General features: G+C 32.1%; 1 protein-coding gene across 1 annotated transcript in view; it reads right to left on the reverse strand.

Moving 5' to 3' along the window:
- The window catches only part of LOC107155096 (triadin-like), a 149,375-nt gene that overhangs the window by 35,921 nt on the left and 92,183 nt on the right, over positions 1-21,271 (reverse strand). The window contains exons 10-17 of the mRNA XM_048800416.1: positions 14,332-14,358; positions 13,859-13,888; positions 9,611-9,637; positions 9,203-9,250; positions 7,273-7,313; positions 6,059-6,080; positions 3,935-3,979; positions 2,208-2,228 (exon numbers count right to left, since the gene is read on the reverse strand). Of these exons, the coding sequence (XP_048656373.1) occupies positions 2,208-2,228; positions 3,935-3,979; positions 6,059-6,080; positions 7,273-7,313; positions 9,203-9,250; positions 9,611-9,637; positions 13,859-13,888; positions 14,332-14,358 (261 nt within the window). The remainder of the gene's footprint in view (positions 1-2,207; positions 2,229-3,934; positions 3,980-6,058; positions 6,081-7,272; positions 7,314-9,202; positions 9,251-9,610; positions 9,638-13,858; positions 13,889-14,331; positions 14,359-21,271) is intronic.

Raw genomic sequence — 21,271 nt, forward strand, 5'->3', positions numbered from 1 at the left:
ATTAGACATCTATTGTGAAAATAGAAATATTTACAAACTAACCTAAAGCTATTGAATATAATTTTAAAATGTTAAGTCCTTTGGTTAGTTCTCTAAATTACAAATTAAAAACTACTATGACAGAAAATTTAACTTGAACATTATGGATGCATAAATGCATTCACTCACCAAATACTATTAAAGATACATAATTTATAAGATGTTGTACTAAGTGCAATTGAATGGGACCATGACATGAAAAATAACAAATGCAAATTCTGGAGAATGAAGAGTCTACTTTTCCTTTTGTTCCTTCAGTTAACTCATAAACTAATAACTTTCTAAATATAACCTGACAGTATGGGGAGCCACTCTGAATGACCCATGCCTTCCAGTCCTGAAGCAAGAGGCTCAGACCAATCACTACATTTGTGGTGACTTGGGCCTTTTCCCAGGAAGTAGAAGGCCTGTCTTCAGGGGTAGGCATGTCACTCATAGAGTTGAGCTACACTCACTATTCTTTTGTAATACTACCCCTTTGCCCTGTTTGGGATAGAATGTTTCATGGAAACACCCTTTGTGTGTCCCCTTCTCTTGCTCTGCCTGTGAGTGTGACCTTCCTAGATGTCAGTCAACCTTCCAACAGCAAACATCATAAAGCTAGACTCAACTCCCTGAAACCTGACCCCTGCCTCATTTGAATGGCTTCTCCTCAATAAGAGGGTTCAGCAAGTGTTCTCTCTCTCTCTTTCCACCGACCCCTAAGGTCAGAGGAGCCATCACAGGACCCAAAGAAAAAGGTGTAATGTCACTTGTGTGCAGCCCATTTTACCTGGAGTTACCCAGAGTGTTTTAATTGTGAGAAATGTGACATAGCACAAAAAGTTTTATCTTTCCCTCAAAAATCAGTACAAGTGGTTAACATTTCCAGAGAATTTATCTGAATGGGTAAGAAATCTCTCTTAAATATCAGGTTTTCCAGTGACTTGGAAGACACAGAAGGACAAACATTAAAATTTCCAGTTGTCTCAGCAACTTAATGAGGACCTAGGTTACTTACTGAGCTCCTGTCTCAAAATGAAAAATAAAAAGGCCTGAGGATGTGACTGAATAGTTAAGTGTCCCCCACCATTCAATCCCCAGTACCAAATTAAATAAATAAATAAACTGAATAAATGAATAAATAAACAAATAAATCAGATTTTGGTAAGTCTGATGAATTTAATTATCAGTCTTATATAACTTTTTTGAAAAGTATTTTCATAACTCAAGAATAGTTGACTAAAATTGAATAAGGAAAATAATGAATAGTATTTCAGAAATAAGATAATATTTTCAAGTGACTAACATTCCAGTTTAACTAGAGAAATCTAATTTTAGTAATATTCACCACACTAGTAGCAATAAGACATTGGATATGCTAGCCATTTCTCCAATTCAAAGGTAATATTTAATGTTTAAGATTGTCACTGAATTTATTCCAAGATAATTGTGGCTTCATTTTTTAGAAATCTATCATAACATTGCTAAGAAAACAAACTGGTCCTTAGTATTTAGAAACTTTAAAAATAACCTCCAGATACATCATTGGATTCACATATTTGTATCCCAAAGTAAAGTCTGGATCATATTTTGATAGTGTTAAAGAAATGATTTCATTGTTTACTGTTGCATTTTTATTCTTGCCTAAAATGCCAAAGGATGAGTCTGCATTGCTAAAAAATGATGTTCCTCAAAACTTTTTGAAAACAAGAAAATAAAAATCTAATCTGTCAATATTAAATACTTAAAGCAAGTATCTTAGCAGTAAATTTTTTTAACCCAGATAATGAGTATTAGAGGAAACTTCATACCGAATTTACTCAATGCATCATAACAGACAATTGAAAAATAGATAAAGAGATGCAACTACTTGTTTTTTGCACTGTTAGTAGTTCATGATGCATGTTTTTATTAAAAAGACATGACAAATGAAAACATTTTAGGCTCTTTCCTCAGATATCCTAGTACAGTGTAAAATGCCTAGTAGGTGTTCCACAAATACATGTTCAAGTGTTAACAAATACAATGCACAAATGTCCTTTGTCAAACAAAATTACTTAATAGGTAAGAGCATAATATTAATTATATTAAGAAATGTGTCATATTTTTAAAGTTAATATTCCATTTAAAAACTATGAAATTAAAATAGTATACTAGTTTTTTTAAATCTTAAATGATTCACTTACTTGGAGTTGGTTTTGGTTTTTCTAAAAGTTAAAAGAGAAGAAAATGTGATGAATTTCTAGGTATATGTAATACATTTGTTCATTATATTTTATGTTTCTGTATTTTATAGTTAGAATGGAAATAAGGCTAAACATGTTAAAATAAGAAATAAGGAAAGTATTTGAAGTAATTTTTAAGACCTATTCCCCGTGAATTTACTACAGAACAATTGTAAACTTCCAAAATACAGAATATTTTATTCTCCTCTTTATCCCCACTAAAATCTTATTCATTAATTGATATATTATGAATGTTTACAACAATCTGAGCTTCTTATTGTTTCTGAATGGCACAGAATGCATATTATTTCACTTCCTTTCTGAAAATATATTGCTAATTAACAATTTAAACTCTCCAAATATAGTATAAATGAAAAAGTTGATATAAAATATCAGAAAGAAAAATGTGTGGTAGATGAATACCTATATTGTACAAATACATTCTCTTCAATATGCCTTGTCTTCTGAAATTAGTAACTAAAAATATTAAGTGTTTACTCTTATTCTTAAACTTCTACTCACTAAAAAAATAGCCTGTATTTGACAATGATTGTGAAAGATCTGAATCATGCATAATTATGTCAAATAAATGCTAATACATTAACAGTGGGAATATAAATTGATATAACTTTTATAAAAAATTAGAAATATTTATAAAAATTCATTGGATATACCATTCACTAAAATAGTCTACTTTTAGGAATTTTAATTTAAAATTAATAAAACTACACATATTTTCTAAATTAATAAACTAAAAGGGTTATAATTTTCCTTCAAAAATATACAGTTTTGAAGGAAAATTATAAAACAACTTTTATATAGATCAAAGAGGCTCCTTAAGTAAATTATTTGCAACTCTAGTATAGAGTACTACTAATGAGTAAATTCTTTAAAAACCTTCAAAATGCATTCTAAAATAACAAAATGCAGGGAAAGTACTATGAATATATGTTATGATATATGTTAGAAAAAGTGGGAGATATATATATATATATATATATATATATATATACACATATGCACATATATATGTGCATATGTGCATATATAGATCCATAGATAATGGTAAAAGCATACACTAAGAAATAAGAGTGATTGCCTATTCAAAATTATTCGATATTTTTGGAATGAAAACTGGAAGAAGAGGGAAAAAGAAGGAGAAGGATATTTATTTAGTTAGCCCCTGTGTGCCTTAGTGTTGGAATCTTGCAAAATTTTAACATATTTTAAAAATTGAATCTTATTATAAAAGAATTATGTCAACTGTTATAGAAGGAATAAGTTCTATTTTAGGAAAATATATCAAATGACATTCACAGTTAGTGAAATTCAACGTATGTAATTTGAAATGGCATTTTTAAGCTATCAATAGTGAATCAGATTCATTGATAAGATAAATGACACGAATGTTGCCAAAAATTAATACAGAATATTATGGAAGAACCTCATACACCAGGAAAGCATATCTGTTCTTTTAATGTTGCTTCACTATAGTAGCATGGTTGGCCATCCATGATTGATTGATGATACCACAGCCCTTATGTCAGATTAACTTGATTATACTGCAAAACCACAAGAAAAATAGTACCAGGAAACAAAATGCAAAGTGCTTGCATGTATTGCTCTAATTTTCAAATTTAGTAAAAATAATGAATTAAGATAAAATGTCAACAAAAAGGTAAAAATACCTGCTTTTATAGATGGAGGTTCTTTTTCTTGATCTTCAGCTTTTTCTAGAAAGAGAAACCAAAATTTATGGCAATCAGTGGATTATTTGTGCAGTAAGCATTTCTTATTTATATATTTGCAGCAATCCTCAGCTTACACAAGAGACATGCCCCTAAAGTCATTTTTACATAACTTATTACACAGAAAGCATATTGCCCTGGAAGCAATTTATAAACAAGTTTAGGTTCAGTCTATGGACATCCTGAGAATGGTTTTCTCCTGCATGCAGCTAAAGGGCAGTGCCCAGAGCATTCACTATTCTTCTTGGGACCATGTGGTTTAAGATGAAGACAGAATATGCAAAAAGGACATAAGAAAACAAGTTTCTTCTTTCTTTGCTGAAGTAGGAGTCAGTCCTTGGGAACATTTTAACATAGATGACATTTGCCTTTAGCATTTGACCAACTCCTTTCCTTACCTTTCTGATTCCTACTTCCCTTCTTACCAGAACAGAAACAATTTAGTGTTGGACATTCATTTCTTATTTAACATTAAATCCACGTATGTTTATCTCCAGAGAATATCACATTTTGTATATTGATTTTGTACCATCTCCCTTTCCAGGTTCTGTAGGAGTCTCATACTCTCCACCAATTCCAGAACATGACAAATTAAATAAAAAATTTGTGAGTAATCGACATTACCTTAATTCTCTGAGAAATATTTAAAATATAAAGTGTTTAAGGAGATTGAACACTTTAATCAAAAGTGGAATTTAAAATGAAGCCATGTAAGAAGTGATATGTTGAAGGGAGTTGAGAATATTTGGAAATTGAGCAGATGACCGGAGTAGCCCAGGGGTAGGTCCTCTCCAGTGACTTCCAAGATGAGTCCTCCTAAGCTGTTCTTGATGTTTACTTGCCCTTTCTTTCCTTTACTCCTGAACAAACAGATTCTGTGAAATTACTACTATGTTTCTCCAACATCATACACCAACTATTATGTAGATAAGAAGATGGAGAAATCCAATTATTATAACAAAATAGAATATTTATAAGTTAGGGATCAGTAGTGTTCACAAACGAACTTCCATGAGCTGAATTTGCATAATTGGTATATTAAACAATCATGCAAAATAAAAGAAAATTAAGTTTACAATGTTTAAAGTATTAAGGTCTCATAAAAACAGCACCACAAAAATAAAATAAATCAAAAAATCACTGATAAATAACATGTTTTCAAAATTTGTGGCACAATTATGCACCATATATTTGTTCCATATCTAACTTGTCTCCTATGTTTTTCATAGGAACTTGTCAATCATTTTTCATACAGAAACCAGAATATGGGTTATAAATAGTCTTTTATGCCTTCCTCTAAGCTCTTGTTTCACAAATATATGTCATTCAAGGATCGACATTATAATTTTGACACAACGTTAGAAATTTTTAATACCTGTATGATAATAATCATATGTTCACTCCTTCCTTATTCTAGTAGTCTCATTTGAAACTATCTACCACTCTAATCTCTGGGTTGCACCTGTGCAATGAAATGAATGATCCTTTAAATTTGCACTCATGAAGAAATTCTGTGACTTTAATAGAAAAATGACAAAATGTTTACAATTTTATAAATTAAAATGTGAAAAATCTGGTTTCAGTATAATTAGTGGAGCTTAAAGCAAATATGTATATATATATATATATATATATATATATATATATATATACATATATATATATATATATATATATGATTGTATATGTATATATACATTGTTCATAACACTGACAATTTTACATAATTTTGTCTTTGTTATTCATTATGTATGTTTAAACGATTTGCCACCTCTCCTAATATATTATTTTGGACATTGTATGACCTGTATGCACTCACTCATTTAATATTAATAATAGTGATATGACTTTTAGACATTTCTTCTGTGTAATTATGAAGAATCATTAATTAGTAGTGAAAGACAAAGATGTTAAATAAAAGCCATGGGAATAACATTAATTCATCACTTATAAAGGCAATTTAGCCATAAGACACATGACAAATAACATATTAAAAACAGGCAAATTGTTAAAATTGAAATGGTCAAGCAATACTTCTCAGGTTTTAAGTTCTTCATCTCTTACTTGCTGGTTTGGGTGTGGCTGTGGAGAATGAAGGAACGTAGATGATAGATCAATGAATACAGATCGTGGAAAAAAAAAAGTACCTTATTCACATGCTCATTTATTTGTTCTATTTTTTAGGTTGCTTCCCTTAGCTTAAGTTAACCCTTTTTCTTGAGCAGTTTTATTTTAATAATATGGCTTGTCAAAAACTGATAAGACACATGAAACAGACATAACATTTAAAGCAATCTGTATGTTCAAGGTTGGATTTTCATAATCTTCAAATATCCATATGACAGAGTGAGACACTCAGAGAGAGATAATAATGTCTTAAGAGTACAGGTGTGAGGAATATTACAATCCTAGGCATTGGTTGGAAGAAAGAAAATTTGTCATACGAGGACTTGGGAAATGGTCTCATATAGTTTCCTTCCTTCTTATAGAATAACAGTATGTAATAACTATAATAAATTTGTATAACTAATTAGTTCTCCCAGAATATTATTTACCTTTAAGAAACAACGTTTCAATTCTGTTTATAGAATTCTTTCAGGTAAGTGACAATATTTACTTCATAGGCTTTGTCTTTTATATTGATGAGTATGAAATGAGACTCCTAGTGGCCAAGCCGGGAAGATTTCCATCTTGGAATCCAATGAAGGGGATTTAGTGGTTCAAGATCTGGACTGTGTTGAAGACTCAGAATTTTTTTTTTTTCTCCACACTGGAAAGACTCCAAAACCGCAAGAGCACATGCACTCCTTTCTTTCTCCCATGAAATAATTAGGGATGGGCTGTTTTTACTTTAATATTATGTCTTCTACTTTATTCTTTAATGTAATTTTAAAGGTTTCATAGCCACAAAACTCTTTGTGGAACTCCATGAACAGAAATTATTACAGCTGGTGTATAAATAGCAAAAAGTTTCAAATTTTTGAGATTTTTAAGATTTGAGGAGATGTGGCTTGAAAAATAAGAGTAAAAAAATATGTGATACATTACATGCCTTATGAGCTTAGGCTAACTAAATTTTAAAATGATAAAGTAATGCCGCTTTAATTTTAAATGTTTTAATAAAATTTTATTAAATATATCTTTAGTTGTTCACAAGAGTTCAGATTCTTAGAATTTATGTATTTGCAATTCTACATGCTCCAGTGAGGATGTACGCTCACCTACAAAACATGAAACTGATAAACTGAAGAAAAATATAAGATATTTTATTTAGCTGTTTTTTCTACAGTGACAGCTTTTACCTGCTTTACCTTTTCTTCTGTGATAGGAAAAAATGTTAACACGAGTAGAAATTTTGAATACATCATACAAAACATTGACAATATTTCATTCTTGATATTTTGTATTCTTTTTTGAAATAACACCAGTGCATGAAAGTTTTCCCAATAAAATAGTAAACAATACCTTCTATTCAAATAGGAACCACAAAAAAATATTGTCTAATCTAGACATCCTCTGCACATATCATATTGCCGAGGAGTTCCTAATTCAGTTTGTCATGTAACCTTCTAATGCAAACCCCACCCTTCACCTTTGCTCTGTGTCACTATATTTATCTGTGACACAGAGATAACTCTTTATTCATGACAGAATAAGAATAAAATGAAGCAGTTTCTCATCATTCTTGTGGAGGTACCTCCCTGAGATTCCAAAATGAGCTGGAGAACACAAATTTTTTATGGTGCAAGTTGGGAGAAAGCACATGTAAAATAAGGAAAGTCCTCTGTCTTCTCTGATTTTATAGAGTCAAGGAGATTTAACTCAAACTAAAGAGAATGTTACATTTAGCCAATATAAAATTAAACCTCTTAGCTGGGAGAGTGAACTTGCTGTTTAAATATTCCTTTTAGAAAGTTTCATTGAGTACAAGAGAATTTAAAGAACAGGAAGGTTTGTAAGTGAAATTTAATATTTCTGGCTAGAAGACATACATTTGATATACACTCAGAAATAAACTCTCACTCTCTCTGTACTCTCCCCTCAAAATAGTTAACATTTAGAGTACAAGAAAATAACAGTTTCATTAATGACATAAACTAGGAGGCTCTAAAAGTTCTCTGACTACCCGGCAGTCCAGGCTTTTTTACTTTATTCGTATTTTTTCAAATACTGGTGTCTTAAACTTTTCAAGTCATACTTTTTCAATCCAATCCTACTGATTCAAACCCATTGAATATAGATTTTCTGAGGCCTGATTTAAAAAATGTAAACAAAATATTCCCTAAGATTTGTTTTCAGAAATAATATATTTTTTTTAATTTCTCAAAAATTCTGGCCCAAACATATTCAAGAACATCAAGAAAACAATTCATGGAACATCTGGAATGGAAAATAATATTCTACACAATAACCAAGACTTGGAGAGTCTCACATTTAAATCCACATTTAATCAATTTAAATAAAAACTACATTTCTATTTTTTTTAATAAAAACTAATTAATATCCTTGATTTGGTGAATTCTCTAACTTTCTTTACAAGAGAACCCCAATGGGTCCAGCTCAACTGTCTACAAAAGGTACCAACAGGAGAGTAAAAAAAGGAGAAACAAGAATGGGGAAAAGAAAAAAGGAGGAAAGAAAGCAGGGAGGATGAGAATGACTCAATATCCTTGAGATTTGGGGAGTCAGGATGATCACATTTGAATGAGACAATCTGAATTATAAATTGTCTAAGGATATCCTGCCTACCACAGAAAAAAATGAAAATATAGAGCTCAGCTGGGCACATAGCATCATCTGTAATCCCAGGCCCTGTTGACACAGAAAAGGAGGATCGCAAGTTTGAAGTCAGAAAAAATCAAAAGGGCTGGGGATGTAGATCAGTAGTAGATCATCCATGGGTTCAATCCTCAGCACTCCTCCACCTGCCAAAACTGTGCAGCCCATTCACCTGGATGCTGGTAATTATGGTGTTCATACTATCTCTGATGGGAAGGAATGAGTAGCTGTCTAGCTGGATCTGACTCATCACATTCTCAGTACAAAAAAGTATTAAGAAGATGTCTAAAATTGTAAATGTTCTAGAAGCTCATGACATAAGACATCAATTGTCTCCAGTAATTTCAGACTTGACTGTATGCTCTTCCTTCTGCTAAAGCTATCACATTGAGAGATATTTCGAGAATACAAACACCACCTTCCAAATACCTGGTTTGTCATGAGAAACATTCTTATGTGGTTTCACTGTGTCTTGTTCTGAAAACGAAAATATAAAATCTTTTCAAGTATTTCTGACCTTGATAAGTTTATATATAATGAATATGTATGAGTTAGGCCAGTGGTTTGTAAAACAGAAAATAAATACCAAACATGCCCATAGAGAAAAAAAAATTATAAATTTCCATGTGATTCTATTTCATATTAAACACTTAAAAGGTTTGATTCATGAAAACAATATATTCATAATAATAATTTACATTTAGGTGACTTAATTTTCAAAACATGGGCTATAATAAAGTATACACATAAAAGCATAGATTAAAAATGAACTTAGAAATATGCAAATTTTCTTGTAAAAGACTATAGAAGAATTTTAAATGAAATTTTCATACATACTGTGGATTTGTGCCTTTTCAGATGAAGCTTAAAAAGAATAAATATATAACATATTTGAATTACACTACATGAAAATTTGTAATAATTAACAAAAATCAAAAAATTTAAATGGTAGACTGAACTAGCTTTAAATGATATTCGGCTTCTGTTTTTTTTTTTTTTTTTTTTAATGCATATATCTGGTAAAACCAGTAGTGACCAAATGTGATCAGGAAAATAAAAAGAGTAGATAGGTATTGTTAGTATTTAGATATGAGGTGTTCCCCATAAGTGCATGTGTGAAACAGAGCAAGAATTTTCCCAGGTGAGATGATTGAGTTATGAGAACCTTAACCTAATCAGTGGATTGATTCACTGATAGGGTTTAAAGGGGCAATAACTGTAGACAGGTAGGGTGTGATTGCAGGCAAGGGCCTTTGAAGTTTATATTTTGTTCTGGATGAGCAAAGCTCTCCCTCTGCTTCCTGATTGCCATGTCCTTCCTACCTTGGCTTCCTCCTCCACACCCTTCCTACGCGTGTTCTCCCTCATCTCAGGCCAAACTGTAGTCAGCCATGGAGGGACTGAGATCTTTGAAACAAGATCTTTGAAACTCCCCCTCTTCTAATTGTTCTTATCAGCTGACTAAAGCAGGCATTTATGAGCTTTGTTGCATGACAAATACATTATTAGGAGAGCAAATAGATTCAAGCTATGATCAGATGCCAGGTGGGCGCTCCAGTACAATATATTAGTAATAATTTTTCACATTTAGGTAAGAATTAAGAATTAAAGGAGTGAGGTAGTTTTATATATATATATATATATATATATATATTCTGGATTTGAGGGAAAAATATATATATATATTAGTATATATTTATATATAAATAAAATGAAGGAAGAGACTTGCCTCAGGTTAACAGCTAGTTAGTTCCAGAACTAGGACTTAAAGACTAAATGGCAATGTAAACTTGGAAAGATTACCCAATTTTTAAGTTAACGTATAAAGATGATTGTCTGGGACAGTCTAATAGTAGGAGTATAAAGTATCTGAAACAAATTAGAGATGGGCTAGAATCCTAGCTACAATATTAATTAGCTTGAAAATCCTGAAAAAATAACAGATTTTTCTAAACTTGTTCTATTGATCTGTTTCCACAAATTATGAATGTATATAATAACTGCTATGTTGTGTGCTGTTCATAATCATATGATAAAAGTAAAAATGCATCATTAGTCTTTAGTAGATGCTTAATAGGTTCTTATCCCTCTTACCCTTTAAACCCAAAAGTCCATGACTTTATGAATTTATAACTCTGATGATTATTATTAGAAATAAAGCCACAATTTTAACATGATCATACTCTACACCAAAAGATGTGTTCTAAAACCTAAAGCCTCTGCTGAGGTTTATTGAACTCACATTCTAGATAATTTTGTCTATGGGACATCCCAATTTTACCTAATCCAGTACTTTAAATTTATAGTGAACAATAAGTGGGGAAAAAATGAGGGGAACTGCAGGTTTAGCTCAATGATAGGGCACTTATAAGGAAGAAGGACCCCCTGGGTTTAAGTCTCCAATACTGATAAAGAAAGGACAAGAAAAAAAAAGGATGAGGAACTGGGAGACTGTGTTCCCCTGGTGCAAGACAAACCTATATTTTATTTCTTAAATGAAAGCAAAGTCAGCTATGAAACTATTTAATATAAAAATATTGCTACTTGATTTTTACATCCTTTTAAATTTGTGCCTGGGTTGGGCAGGGAGACCATTTTAATTCTATAAAAAAATAATGAACCAGAACACAAATATATTTTTGGAACTCATTTTTTTCCATAATGGGAAAATAAATTTAATAAAAATTATTCACTTTTCTTGGTGGTTTGTCAATGATGAATTATTAAACACTCAATAGTTAAAAAATGCTATGCACATGTCTGTCATTAAGTTGTTGCTACTTATAATTGATTTAAATCTAAATTATCTATTTATTTTCAAGGTGATTGAAATGGGAATCAGTTCCAAAGTAATAAAAGTGATTTGGAAAAGAGTTGGAAGGGATTATCTGAAAGATCTAATTAGATATTTACATGATTTAGGAATTTAGATAAATAGTATTATGAATGTGCTTACTAAAAATTTTGTTGAGTTCTAACCCTCAATCCTGAGAATGTGACCATCTTTGGAACAGGATTGCTGCAGATATAATTCGTTAAGGTAAGATGAGGTCATAGGAGAGTAGTGTGGGTCCTTATAATAGGAGAGAGACACAAAGGCAGAAGTTGGCCATGTGATGATGAAGGTGGAGGCTGAAGTGATGCATCTAGAAGCCAAAGGACATCAAGGATTGCTGGCAACCACCAGAGGCTAGAAAGGGCAATGAAGGTTTCTCCTCTAAGGACTGAGGTAGTGTTGTGTTTCCTCCAGAATTTTGAGTGAATAAATGTCTGTGCTTTTAAGCAACAGTTAGTGGTAACATAATCACAACCATCCAAGGAACAGATAGGTTTGGGTATGGGAATGTGGGGTGATTCTCCTGTCATAAATACCTACAAAATGGGAAGTGACTTTGGAATTAGGTCATGGGTAGATGATGGAAGAGATTTGAGGCACTTTATAAAACAGCCTACATTCCCTTGATAAGACTAATATGGCCAATTGTGTGGCTGGGAAAAATGTTTGCTAAAGAATTTGGTTTGTGATTCACAGATCCAATTAACCACCTCAGCAGAAAATGAGAATACAGATGATTTGGTCCAAGACAGTGGAGGACCCCCTTATCCAATATCTTGGAACCTAATGGATTAAATAGGAGATTTAGTACAAATACTATACCAACCTGTACAAAAATTGACAGAAATAGAATGAAATGAAGGAATAATGACTCCAAAGTTAAAAATATGGATTCAAAGGCTTGGGATAATGGTCTCTTCAGCAGAGAGAGCGGAGCTATGATCTCATTGAGCCGAGAGGTCTGGGCCACCATCCCAACATTGAGCAAAAGAAGACATTCTTAGAACCACACATTTGTTTGAAACTGACTACCCTTTTATTTTCTTCCAGTTTCCCCTTTGGAATGGGAATGTCTAGCCTATGATTATCTCACCATTTTATTTGGGAGAAGATAATTTTTTTATGGCTTTACAGGTGCACAGGTAGAAAGGAATTTTTGTACAGGAAGAATCATATTCCAAGATTGACCCATAACTAATTGAAATAACTTAAATAATTAAATTTGGAAGTTTTTGTTTGTTACCATTTTGGATGACATTCTAGACATAAGAGTTGATACTATAATGATTAAGACATTAAGGATGTAGGGATGGGAGGAATGTATTTTGTCCATATGAAAGACAAGAGGCAAAGGGTGAAACTTTTATAGAATGAATTGTGTCTTCCCCAAAGATGCTTAAGTCCTAACACGCATAGGTTATCTTATTTATAAATAGGGTCATTGCAGATGTAAATAGTTAAGATGTCATTATGGAGGAGTATGGGGTCCTTAGTGCATGATGACTAGTATACATATGAGAAGAGGGGAAGAGATACAGAGACAGAAGCACAGAGGGAGAAGATGGCATGTGATGAAGAAGGCAGAGATTGAAAGGATGCATCTGCGTGCTAAGCAACACCAAAGATTGCTGGCACCAGTATCCAGAAAAGATGAGCAAGGATTCGTCTCTTCAAGTTTCAAGAGAAACATGACCTACCTTGATTTTTGGGCTTCTACCCCACAGAATTGAAAGAGAATTAGTGTCTATTTTTAAAGCCACCCAGTATGTGGTATTTTATTGCAGACACCCTATGACATAAATACAATTAGGAAACATGAGCTAAAATTTTAAATGTTTTCAAAATTAGATTTCTGTGGTTTTTTTTTCCTTCAAAAATTTTCTGTTGCCTACTGCAGCCCCAGAAATGTTCATTTTGCTCAAAAGTCCAGAAAAAGAAAAGAATGAGAGGGGCTATTTTTTTCTGGTAGAATGTGTCCTAAAAGTATCAAAAAAAAAATGCAGTTTTATAAGAGTCTATCAGTCAATCGCTTCTTCTGAACCATACAAAACTCAGATTTCATGTACATTAAAAAAGATGTTTTCTGTTTTCTTCTGTGAATGAATAGCTTAGATAAATATGTATTTTTAAGTTGTTCACAATAAAATTTGACGTAATATCTCTTTTGGGGCATAACATTGCAAAGAATTGTATTATTCATTATAAATTGTACAATGTATGCATAGATTTATACACAACTATATACAAACCTGTTTTCTCTTCTTTCTTTTCCTGTGGCTCTAAAAATATAGACAAATATTAGTTATAATGATTATATAAATTGTTAATTTCCTATACTCATGCATGTATAGGACATTATTCATTGTGTTTTAATCTGTCATATTTTATTTTTCTTAGGATTATGGCAAATTAATATAAAAGACAAGTAAAGCTCTCTCACTATCAACCAAAATAAGAAGTATTTTGAGGAGAAATGGAAATGTGAGCTAAGATTTGTAAAACAAGGTTAGCAACATTATTGGATTATACCTCCAGTACACGGAAAATAAAAGAAAATTTCAGCACGGCATATTCTCAGAATTACACTTAAGGTAATAAGAACATTTTCTAGACAAAACAGTTAATGCTTTACTTTAAGCAAAATATTCAATGTGGAATCAGAGTATGAATAAAAACATGTATTTAAGATTTGTTTTATTTATTTGACATGCATATAACATACGTGGAGGTTTAGGCTTGACATCCTTGCCTAGAAAAAGTTGAAAAAATATTAAAGTTTGAGTCAGACACTGCTTATCAAAATCACATTATGAAATATGATAGAAAACTATATATTTCACATTGAAAATTAAATGATATAAATCCCAGCTACACTTCCTTATTGAAATCATAGATACCTATAATTCAACATTCATGGCCAAGTTATTAAGAAAAAATTTATTTTAAATAATAAAATCTATTGTAATTTTAAAAATAAGTTGCCCACAAAATTGTATGTGCAATGATAATTTTATTTTGTGATATTAAGAAAGAACACACATAATTTAATTTGAGAAATTACTTTTAAACTTTCATTATGCGTAGATGAAATATACAAGACTACTGTTTTCATTTTCCATAAAATTATCAATGTGTCATCTGTGTCAGCATAATAACATTTTAAAGGATTCCTGCTGAATTGGGAGTTCTGGACTACTGGAAATAGATGCTTATTGCATGTTAAGTAGTTGATGCAGGGATTGGAAAGCCTTTTCTGTAAAAGGTCAGATCATCCATGTTCTCAGGTTGGGGACTATTTGACCTCTGTCACATTAATTCATCTGTGCTGTATAGGGCAGAAGCAGCCATAGACAATACTGTAAATGAATAGCAATGGCTTTATTTACAGAAACTGGTGACTGGTCTATAGGTCATTGTCACTCATTTTCTGTTCACAGTCAGTTTTAATTTTCTTTCCTTTTTATAACAATGAAGGTTTGCACAGAGAACAAAACCACCTTCCATTGATTCTTTGCTCCTTTACAAATGTTATCTAATACATTTCCATCACTACTCAACTCATCTTCCTTTGCTATTTTCATGTCTTGGCTCTTATTTAATCATCACTTCACTGTAATCTACATTTAATCTAACCATTCTATTTATCAAGACTCTCTGGTCTCAAATTTCTCCACTACTTGCCAAAACAATGGATATACTGAATCATATTGATCACTCTCTCCTTCTTTTTAAATCCCTGTTCACCTGACTTCAGAGAAGGATGAGCATAACACATTCTATTGTTTGGGGATGAATATTAATACTGCCTTTCTTCATTCTCAAAAGTGTCCTGGGGACTTTCACTTCTAGCTAAAACACAAAAGCAGGGACCTAATTACTTCTGGCACTGGAATCTAAAGAAACCAGAAAGAAGTTTGTGAAACAATGTTTCAAAAGAGGCTGGACCTCAGACAACAAAGAAGAGAAAAGCTTGAGGGACCAGAAACAAAGGGGACATACTCTAAGATTGCTTCAGTTTACTGCTTTGAGTACCCAGAAGATTCCTGAGCAGATGAGGCGGAGCTGGGAGTGCAAAGAAACCTATATTGCTAGAATAAAAGTGGAAGAATAGCATAAAATGGAGAGCTGCGGAGGGGAGAAACACAGTTCTGGAGACTTGTGGAAGGATGTCATAAGTCAGATGAGCACAAACTGCATATGAACACAAGGGGTCTAACTGAGTCCAGGAAAACAATGGCAGGAATATGAAAGCTTTATAATAAGAAGTAAAGTTGGGTGTTGTTCTTTTTCTTTAGTATCATATTTAATATTGGGGGTCATTTTGTATCCCTCATAAATTTTAGAATTGGTTTGTTAATGCCCACAAAATTATTTCAGGATTGTTTTGTTGTTGTTGTTGTTGTTGTTGTTGTTGTTTTGGCAGGGGTAGGTACTAGAGACTGAACTGAACTCAGGGATGTTCTTCTTCTGAGCTACATATACAAACCACTTTTAAAACTTTTTTTTTTTTTTAATTTTGAGACAGGGTCTCACTATGCAATGAAAGTTGGCAGAGAACTTGCAATCTTCCTGCCTCAGCCTCTCAAATTGCTGGGATTACAGGCATGCTCTACCATACCCAGTCATTTGTAGGATTTAGGTGAAGATCATCGCATTGATGTAGAATGGGGAGAACTGACATCTTAACAATACTGAACTTCACATCCACAAACATGAACTAGCTCTCAATTTATTTAAACATTCTTTGGATTTTTTTCCATTAGAGCTTTATTCTCCTTATTTTTTATTTGTTTAAATTCTACCTAGCAGTTAGTTTAATTATTTTTCCTCAGAAAAATTATTTGATGTATTTGGTTTGTTTTTCCCATTTATAAAATAATATTATTTTATAAACTTCCTTACCATTATGTTCGTACCATTCTACTATAAATACCAACTTAAGTGAATGTCTTCTCTTCTAGGCTGTGAGATATTTGAGGACAAAGGTCATATGTATCCATCATTGAATTGAAGTAATCAGTACAATGCCCATTACATGATTTAATAATAGGGACTCAAGTATTTTTGTTCATTATATAAATAACTAAAATAATTAGAACAAGATAAAATAAATAAATAGAGAAATTGAGCAAAGAAAAAAATAAATGTAGGAAAACACAAATTTATAAATTGCATTAGAGCCAGGCATGGTGGCATACACATATAATCCCAGCTACTCCAGAGGCTGAAACAGAAGGATCACAAGTTCAATACAAGCCTGGGCACCTTAGCCAGATCCTGCCTCAAAACAAAATTAAAGCTGGGCATGGTTGATGCACACTTGGGAGGCTGAGGCAGGAGGATTGTGAGTTCAAAGCCAACCTCAGCAAAGTGAGACCCTGTCTCCAAATAAAACATAAAAAAAGGCTGGGGATATGTCTCAGTGATTGAGTGCCTCTCAATTCAGTCCCCAGTATGAAAATATAAACAAACAAACAAATAAATAAAATAATACAAAATAATTTTTTAAAAGGGTCAATATAAAGCTCAGTGATAGAGTACTTTCCTAACATATGTGCTGTGTTCAATCCCTTATACTAGAAAAAGAAACTTGCATTAGAATACAAAATGCATGTTGAATTCCTTTGCCCATTTATTAATTGTGTTATTTGGTTTTTGAGTTATTTATATATCCTGGAGATTAATGCTCCACCTGAGGTTCAGGTGGAAAATATTTTCTTCCATTCTGTAGGTTCTCTTTTCATATTATTACTCTTGATTGTTCCCTTGGCTATGAAAAAGCATTTTAATGGGATTTCATCCCATTTGTTGATTCTTGATTTTACTTTTTGCACTTTAGGAGTCTTGTTAGGGAAGTCAGTTCCTAAGCTGACATGGTGGAGATTTGGAACTAATCTTTATTCTATTAGGTTCAGGGTCTCTAGTCTATTATCTAAATCCTTGATCTACTTTGAGTGAGTTTCTTTTTTTTTTTTTGCAGGGGAGAGATGGGGGTTTAATTTCTTTTTGCTTCATATAGATATCCAGTTTTCCCAACACCATTTGTTGAAGAGGCTATCTTTTCTATAATGTATGTTTTTGGCTGCTTTGTTTAGTGTGAGATAACTATATTTATATGGGTTTGTCAGAGAGTCCCTATTCTGTACCATTGGTCTACATGTCTATTTTGGTGCCAATGCCTTGCCATTTTTGTTACTATAGCTTTGTAGTATAGTTTAAGGCTGGTATTGTGATGCCTCCCACTTCACTTTTCTTGCTAAGGATTTCTTTAGTAATTCTACTTCTCTTATTTTTTTAAATGAATTTCATGATTGTTTTTTTTTTCTATTTCTATAAATTATTCATTGGAATTTTAATAGGGATTTCATTACATTTTTATAATACTTTTAAGTGATATGGCCATTTGACATTGTTAATTCCGCCTACCCAAGAGCATAGGAGAAATTTCTAAAGTTTTCTTCAGTTTCTTTCTTTAGTATTCTGTAGTTTTCACTGTAGAAGTCTTTCACCTCTTTTGTTAGATTGATTTCCAAATATTTTGTGGGTTTTTTTGAGGCTATTGTGACTGGGATAGTTTTACTAATTTCTCTTTCAGTAGATTCATCACATATGTATAGGAACTCCATTGATTTATGTATCTTAATTTTATATCCCCTCCTCTGCTGAATTCATTTATGAGTTCTAGAAGTTTTCTGGTGGAATATTTTTGGTCTTGTAAGTATAGAATCATGTCATTGTCAAATAGGGATCTTTGAGCTCTTCTTTTCCTATTTGTATCCCTTTAATTTATTTCCCCTGTCTAATTGCTCTGGCTGGAGTTTCAAGGACAAGGATGAATAAAATTGGTAAAAGAGGGCATCACTGTCTTCAGAGAGAATGCTTTAAAATTTTTTTCACCAAAAACCCCAAATAACCCAGTTAATAAATGGGCAAAGGAAGTGAGCACATACTTCCCAGAAAAAGAAATAAGATTAATCAACAAATATATGAAAAAAAAGTTCAACATAACTAGCAATTACAGAAATGCAAATTTAAACTACACTGAGATTTCATTCACTCCAGTCAGAATGACAATTATCAAGAATATAAGCAACGGTAAATGTTGGTAAGGATATGAGGGAAAAGATACACTCATACATTGCTGGTGGGACTGCAAATTGGTGCAACCACTAAGGAAAGGAGTATGGAGATTCCTCAGAAAACTTGGAATGGAACCATCATTTGACCCAGTTATCCTACTCTTTACCATATACCAAAGTAATTAATATCAGCATACTACAGTGACACAGCCCCATCAATGTTTACAGCAGCTCAATTCACAATAGCTAAACTATGGAACCAACTTAGGTGCCCTTCATTGGATAAAGAAAATGTGGTATATACACACAATGGAATATTACTCAGCCATAAAGACCAATGAGATTATGGTATTTATCTGTAAATGTATGGAACTGGAGACTATCATGCTAAGTGAAATAAGCCAATCCCCAAAATCCAAAGATAGAATATTCTCTCTTGTATGGGTCTACTAACTTACAATAAGGGGGCAGGGATAGGGAATAATAAAAAGTTTATTGGATTAGACAAAGGGGAGAAAAGAAGGGGCATGGGAATATAAAAGACAGTAGAATAAATCAGACATAACTATCCTATATGCATTACACAACCAGTGTAATACTACATCATGTACAACCAGTAGAATAAGAAGTTATACTCCATATATGTATGTCAGAATATATTCTACTATCATGTGTAACTAATAAGAACACATAATATATTATATATGTAGGTTCAGCCTATTCACACTTTAGTCCAGGAATCATTAAAGTTAGTAATGATAATAAAGGCTAATATATAATCGTCTTTAGAACAAGTTTCTCTAACGTGAGTAGTTGTTTCACCATGATCAGTAGTGAAATAGTTTGATTTAATGATTTTCTGATTCACATGTTCATAAATAGCTTAACTTATTTTTAAAAGAAATTAATATATTAATTTATTAATAAAATGATTTAATGTGTTATATTTACCTGAAACTTTTTGATCATCTATAACATAATAGACATGTAGAGTTCTCTTATGAGTGCTCTAGAACCTACTCCTCACTGAATTGTTTAGAATTTGAATTTTGAATTTAAGAAATATAAAATTCCCAATTATAACTAGGAAACAAAATGTCCACAAAATTATTTACCAAATTCATAATGTGGGCTGGGGATGTGGCTCAAGCGGTAGCGTGCTCGCCTTGCATGCGTGTGGCCCGGGTTCGATCCTCAGCACCACATACAAACAAAGATGTTGTGTCCACCAATAACTAAAAAAATAAATAAATATTGAGGAATTCTCTCTCTCTCTCTTTAAAAAAAAATTCATAATGTGGTTAAATAGATCACTGAAACTGCCTTATTACTGAATTTAAGGAATGAATTAGTTCCTCCCCAAATTTATTATACTTTAATTTTGTCAAGAAATTGAAGTAATCATTAGAATATTGGAGATTTATAAAATTCATTAACGTGACATTATTTTAGGTACATAAGACAGATGAAGATTTTTACTGAAAAAAATTTATTTGGGTAATCTTATATAAAGTATCATTAAAATAGTATTTAAAGATGAGTATAAGATAGAATTCACTATAAGAGCAATAGAATCTTACAAATTTTAGAACACACAATGAGAGAGTTTTAAGCCTTGAAGGGCCTTGGAAGTGATCTAGAGTAGCATTCTGATTTTCTAAAACAATAAATGCTAACCTTCATAAATCATTAAGGTGGTTTTTGCTGTGAGTTTGTCCACTGAGAAGCCCTTGTCTGTTCAGATCAAAGTACAGTTCCCAGAGCAGCACCAACAAGTGGGAATGTGTTAGAAAGGCAGATTCATGGACCTCACCCTACTGAACCATAAACTCCAGAGGCAAGGCCCAGAAATTTGCTATTTAGCAGCTTTTTCAGGTGATTCTGATTATCACATAAGCAAGCAATTATTTTCCTAAGAGAATTAAATCAACACATGCCAAGATACAGTGGGTGTAAGATATACTTTTTAGTAATTTGTTCATTATCAATGTGTAAGGCACATAGGTAAGGAACAATAAGGATATCTTAAAGATGAAATCTCACCAACAGAATATAAATATCACTTAGCTTGTTATATTCCCAGTTTATTATATTTAGTTAAGAGCATAATGGACCATGTTAAAATCTGACTAAACAGGTGAACATAGGTATGAATACATGAATGAACACAGAGCATGTTTGTTTGTCTATCCATGGTCTGGCATATATATTCCTTAAGGTCCATGTTTAGGCAACAATCATAGGGATAAGTGTAGATTTTTCTGTTGGAGGAGAAATTTTAAGGCAGTGATTCTCCAGCAACATCACCATGGAAATTATTAGCAATATTAATTGAACTTTCCAGATATAACATAATATACTGCATGTTGAAGTTTGAAAACTACTGTTGATAACCATTGTTACATTTGTTGACAGCATTCACTTAGCATACAGGTATGGCTATTTTTCACAGTTCTGAATCACAACTAATTGTTGATGACACATCTCTGAAAATAAAGTTTAATTAAAATCAGAGAGAAAGCTATCAATCTATTGGAACATAAATGAGAAAAGCTAAAAATGGAGCATGAATGTGTTGATTAT

Source organism: Marmota marmota, unplaced genomic scaffold, assembly GCF_001458135.2.
Source record: "Marmota marmota marmota unplaced genomic scaffold, marMar, whole genome shotgun sequence".
Lineage (NCBI taxonomy): Eukaryota > Metazoa > Chordata > Mammalia > Rodentia > Sciuridae > Marmota > Marmota marmota.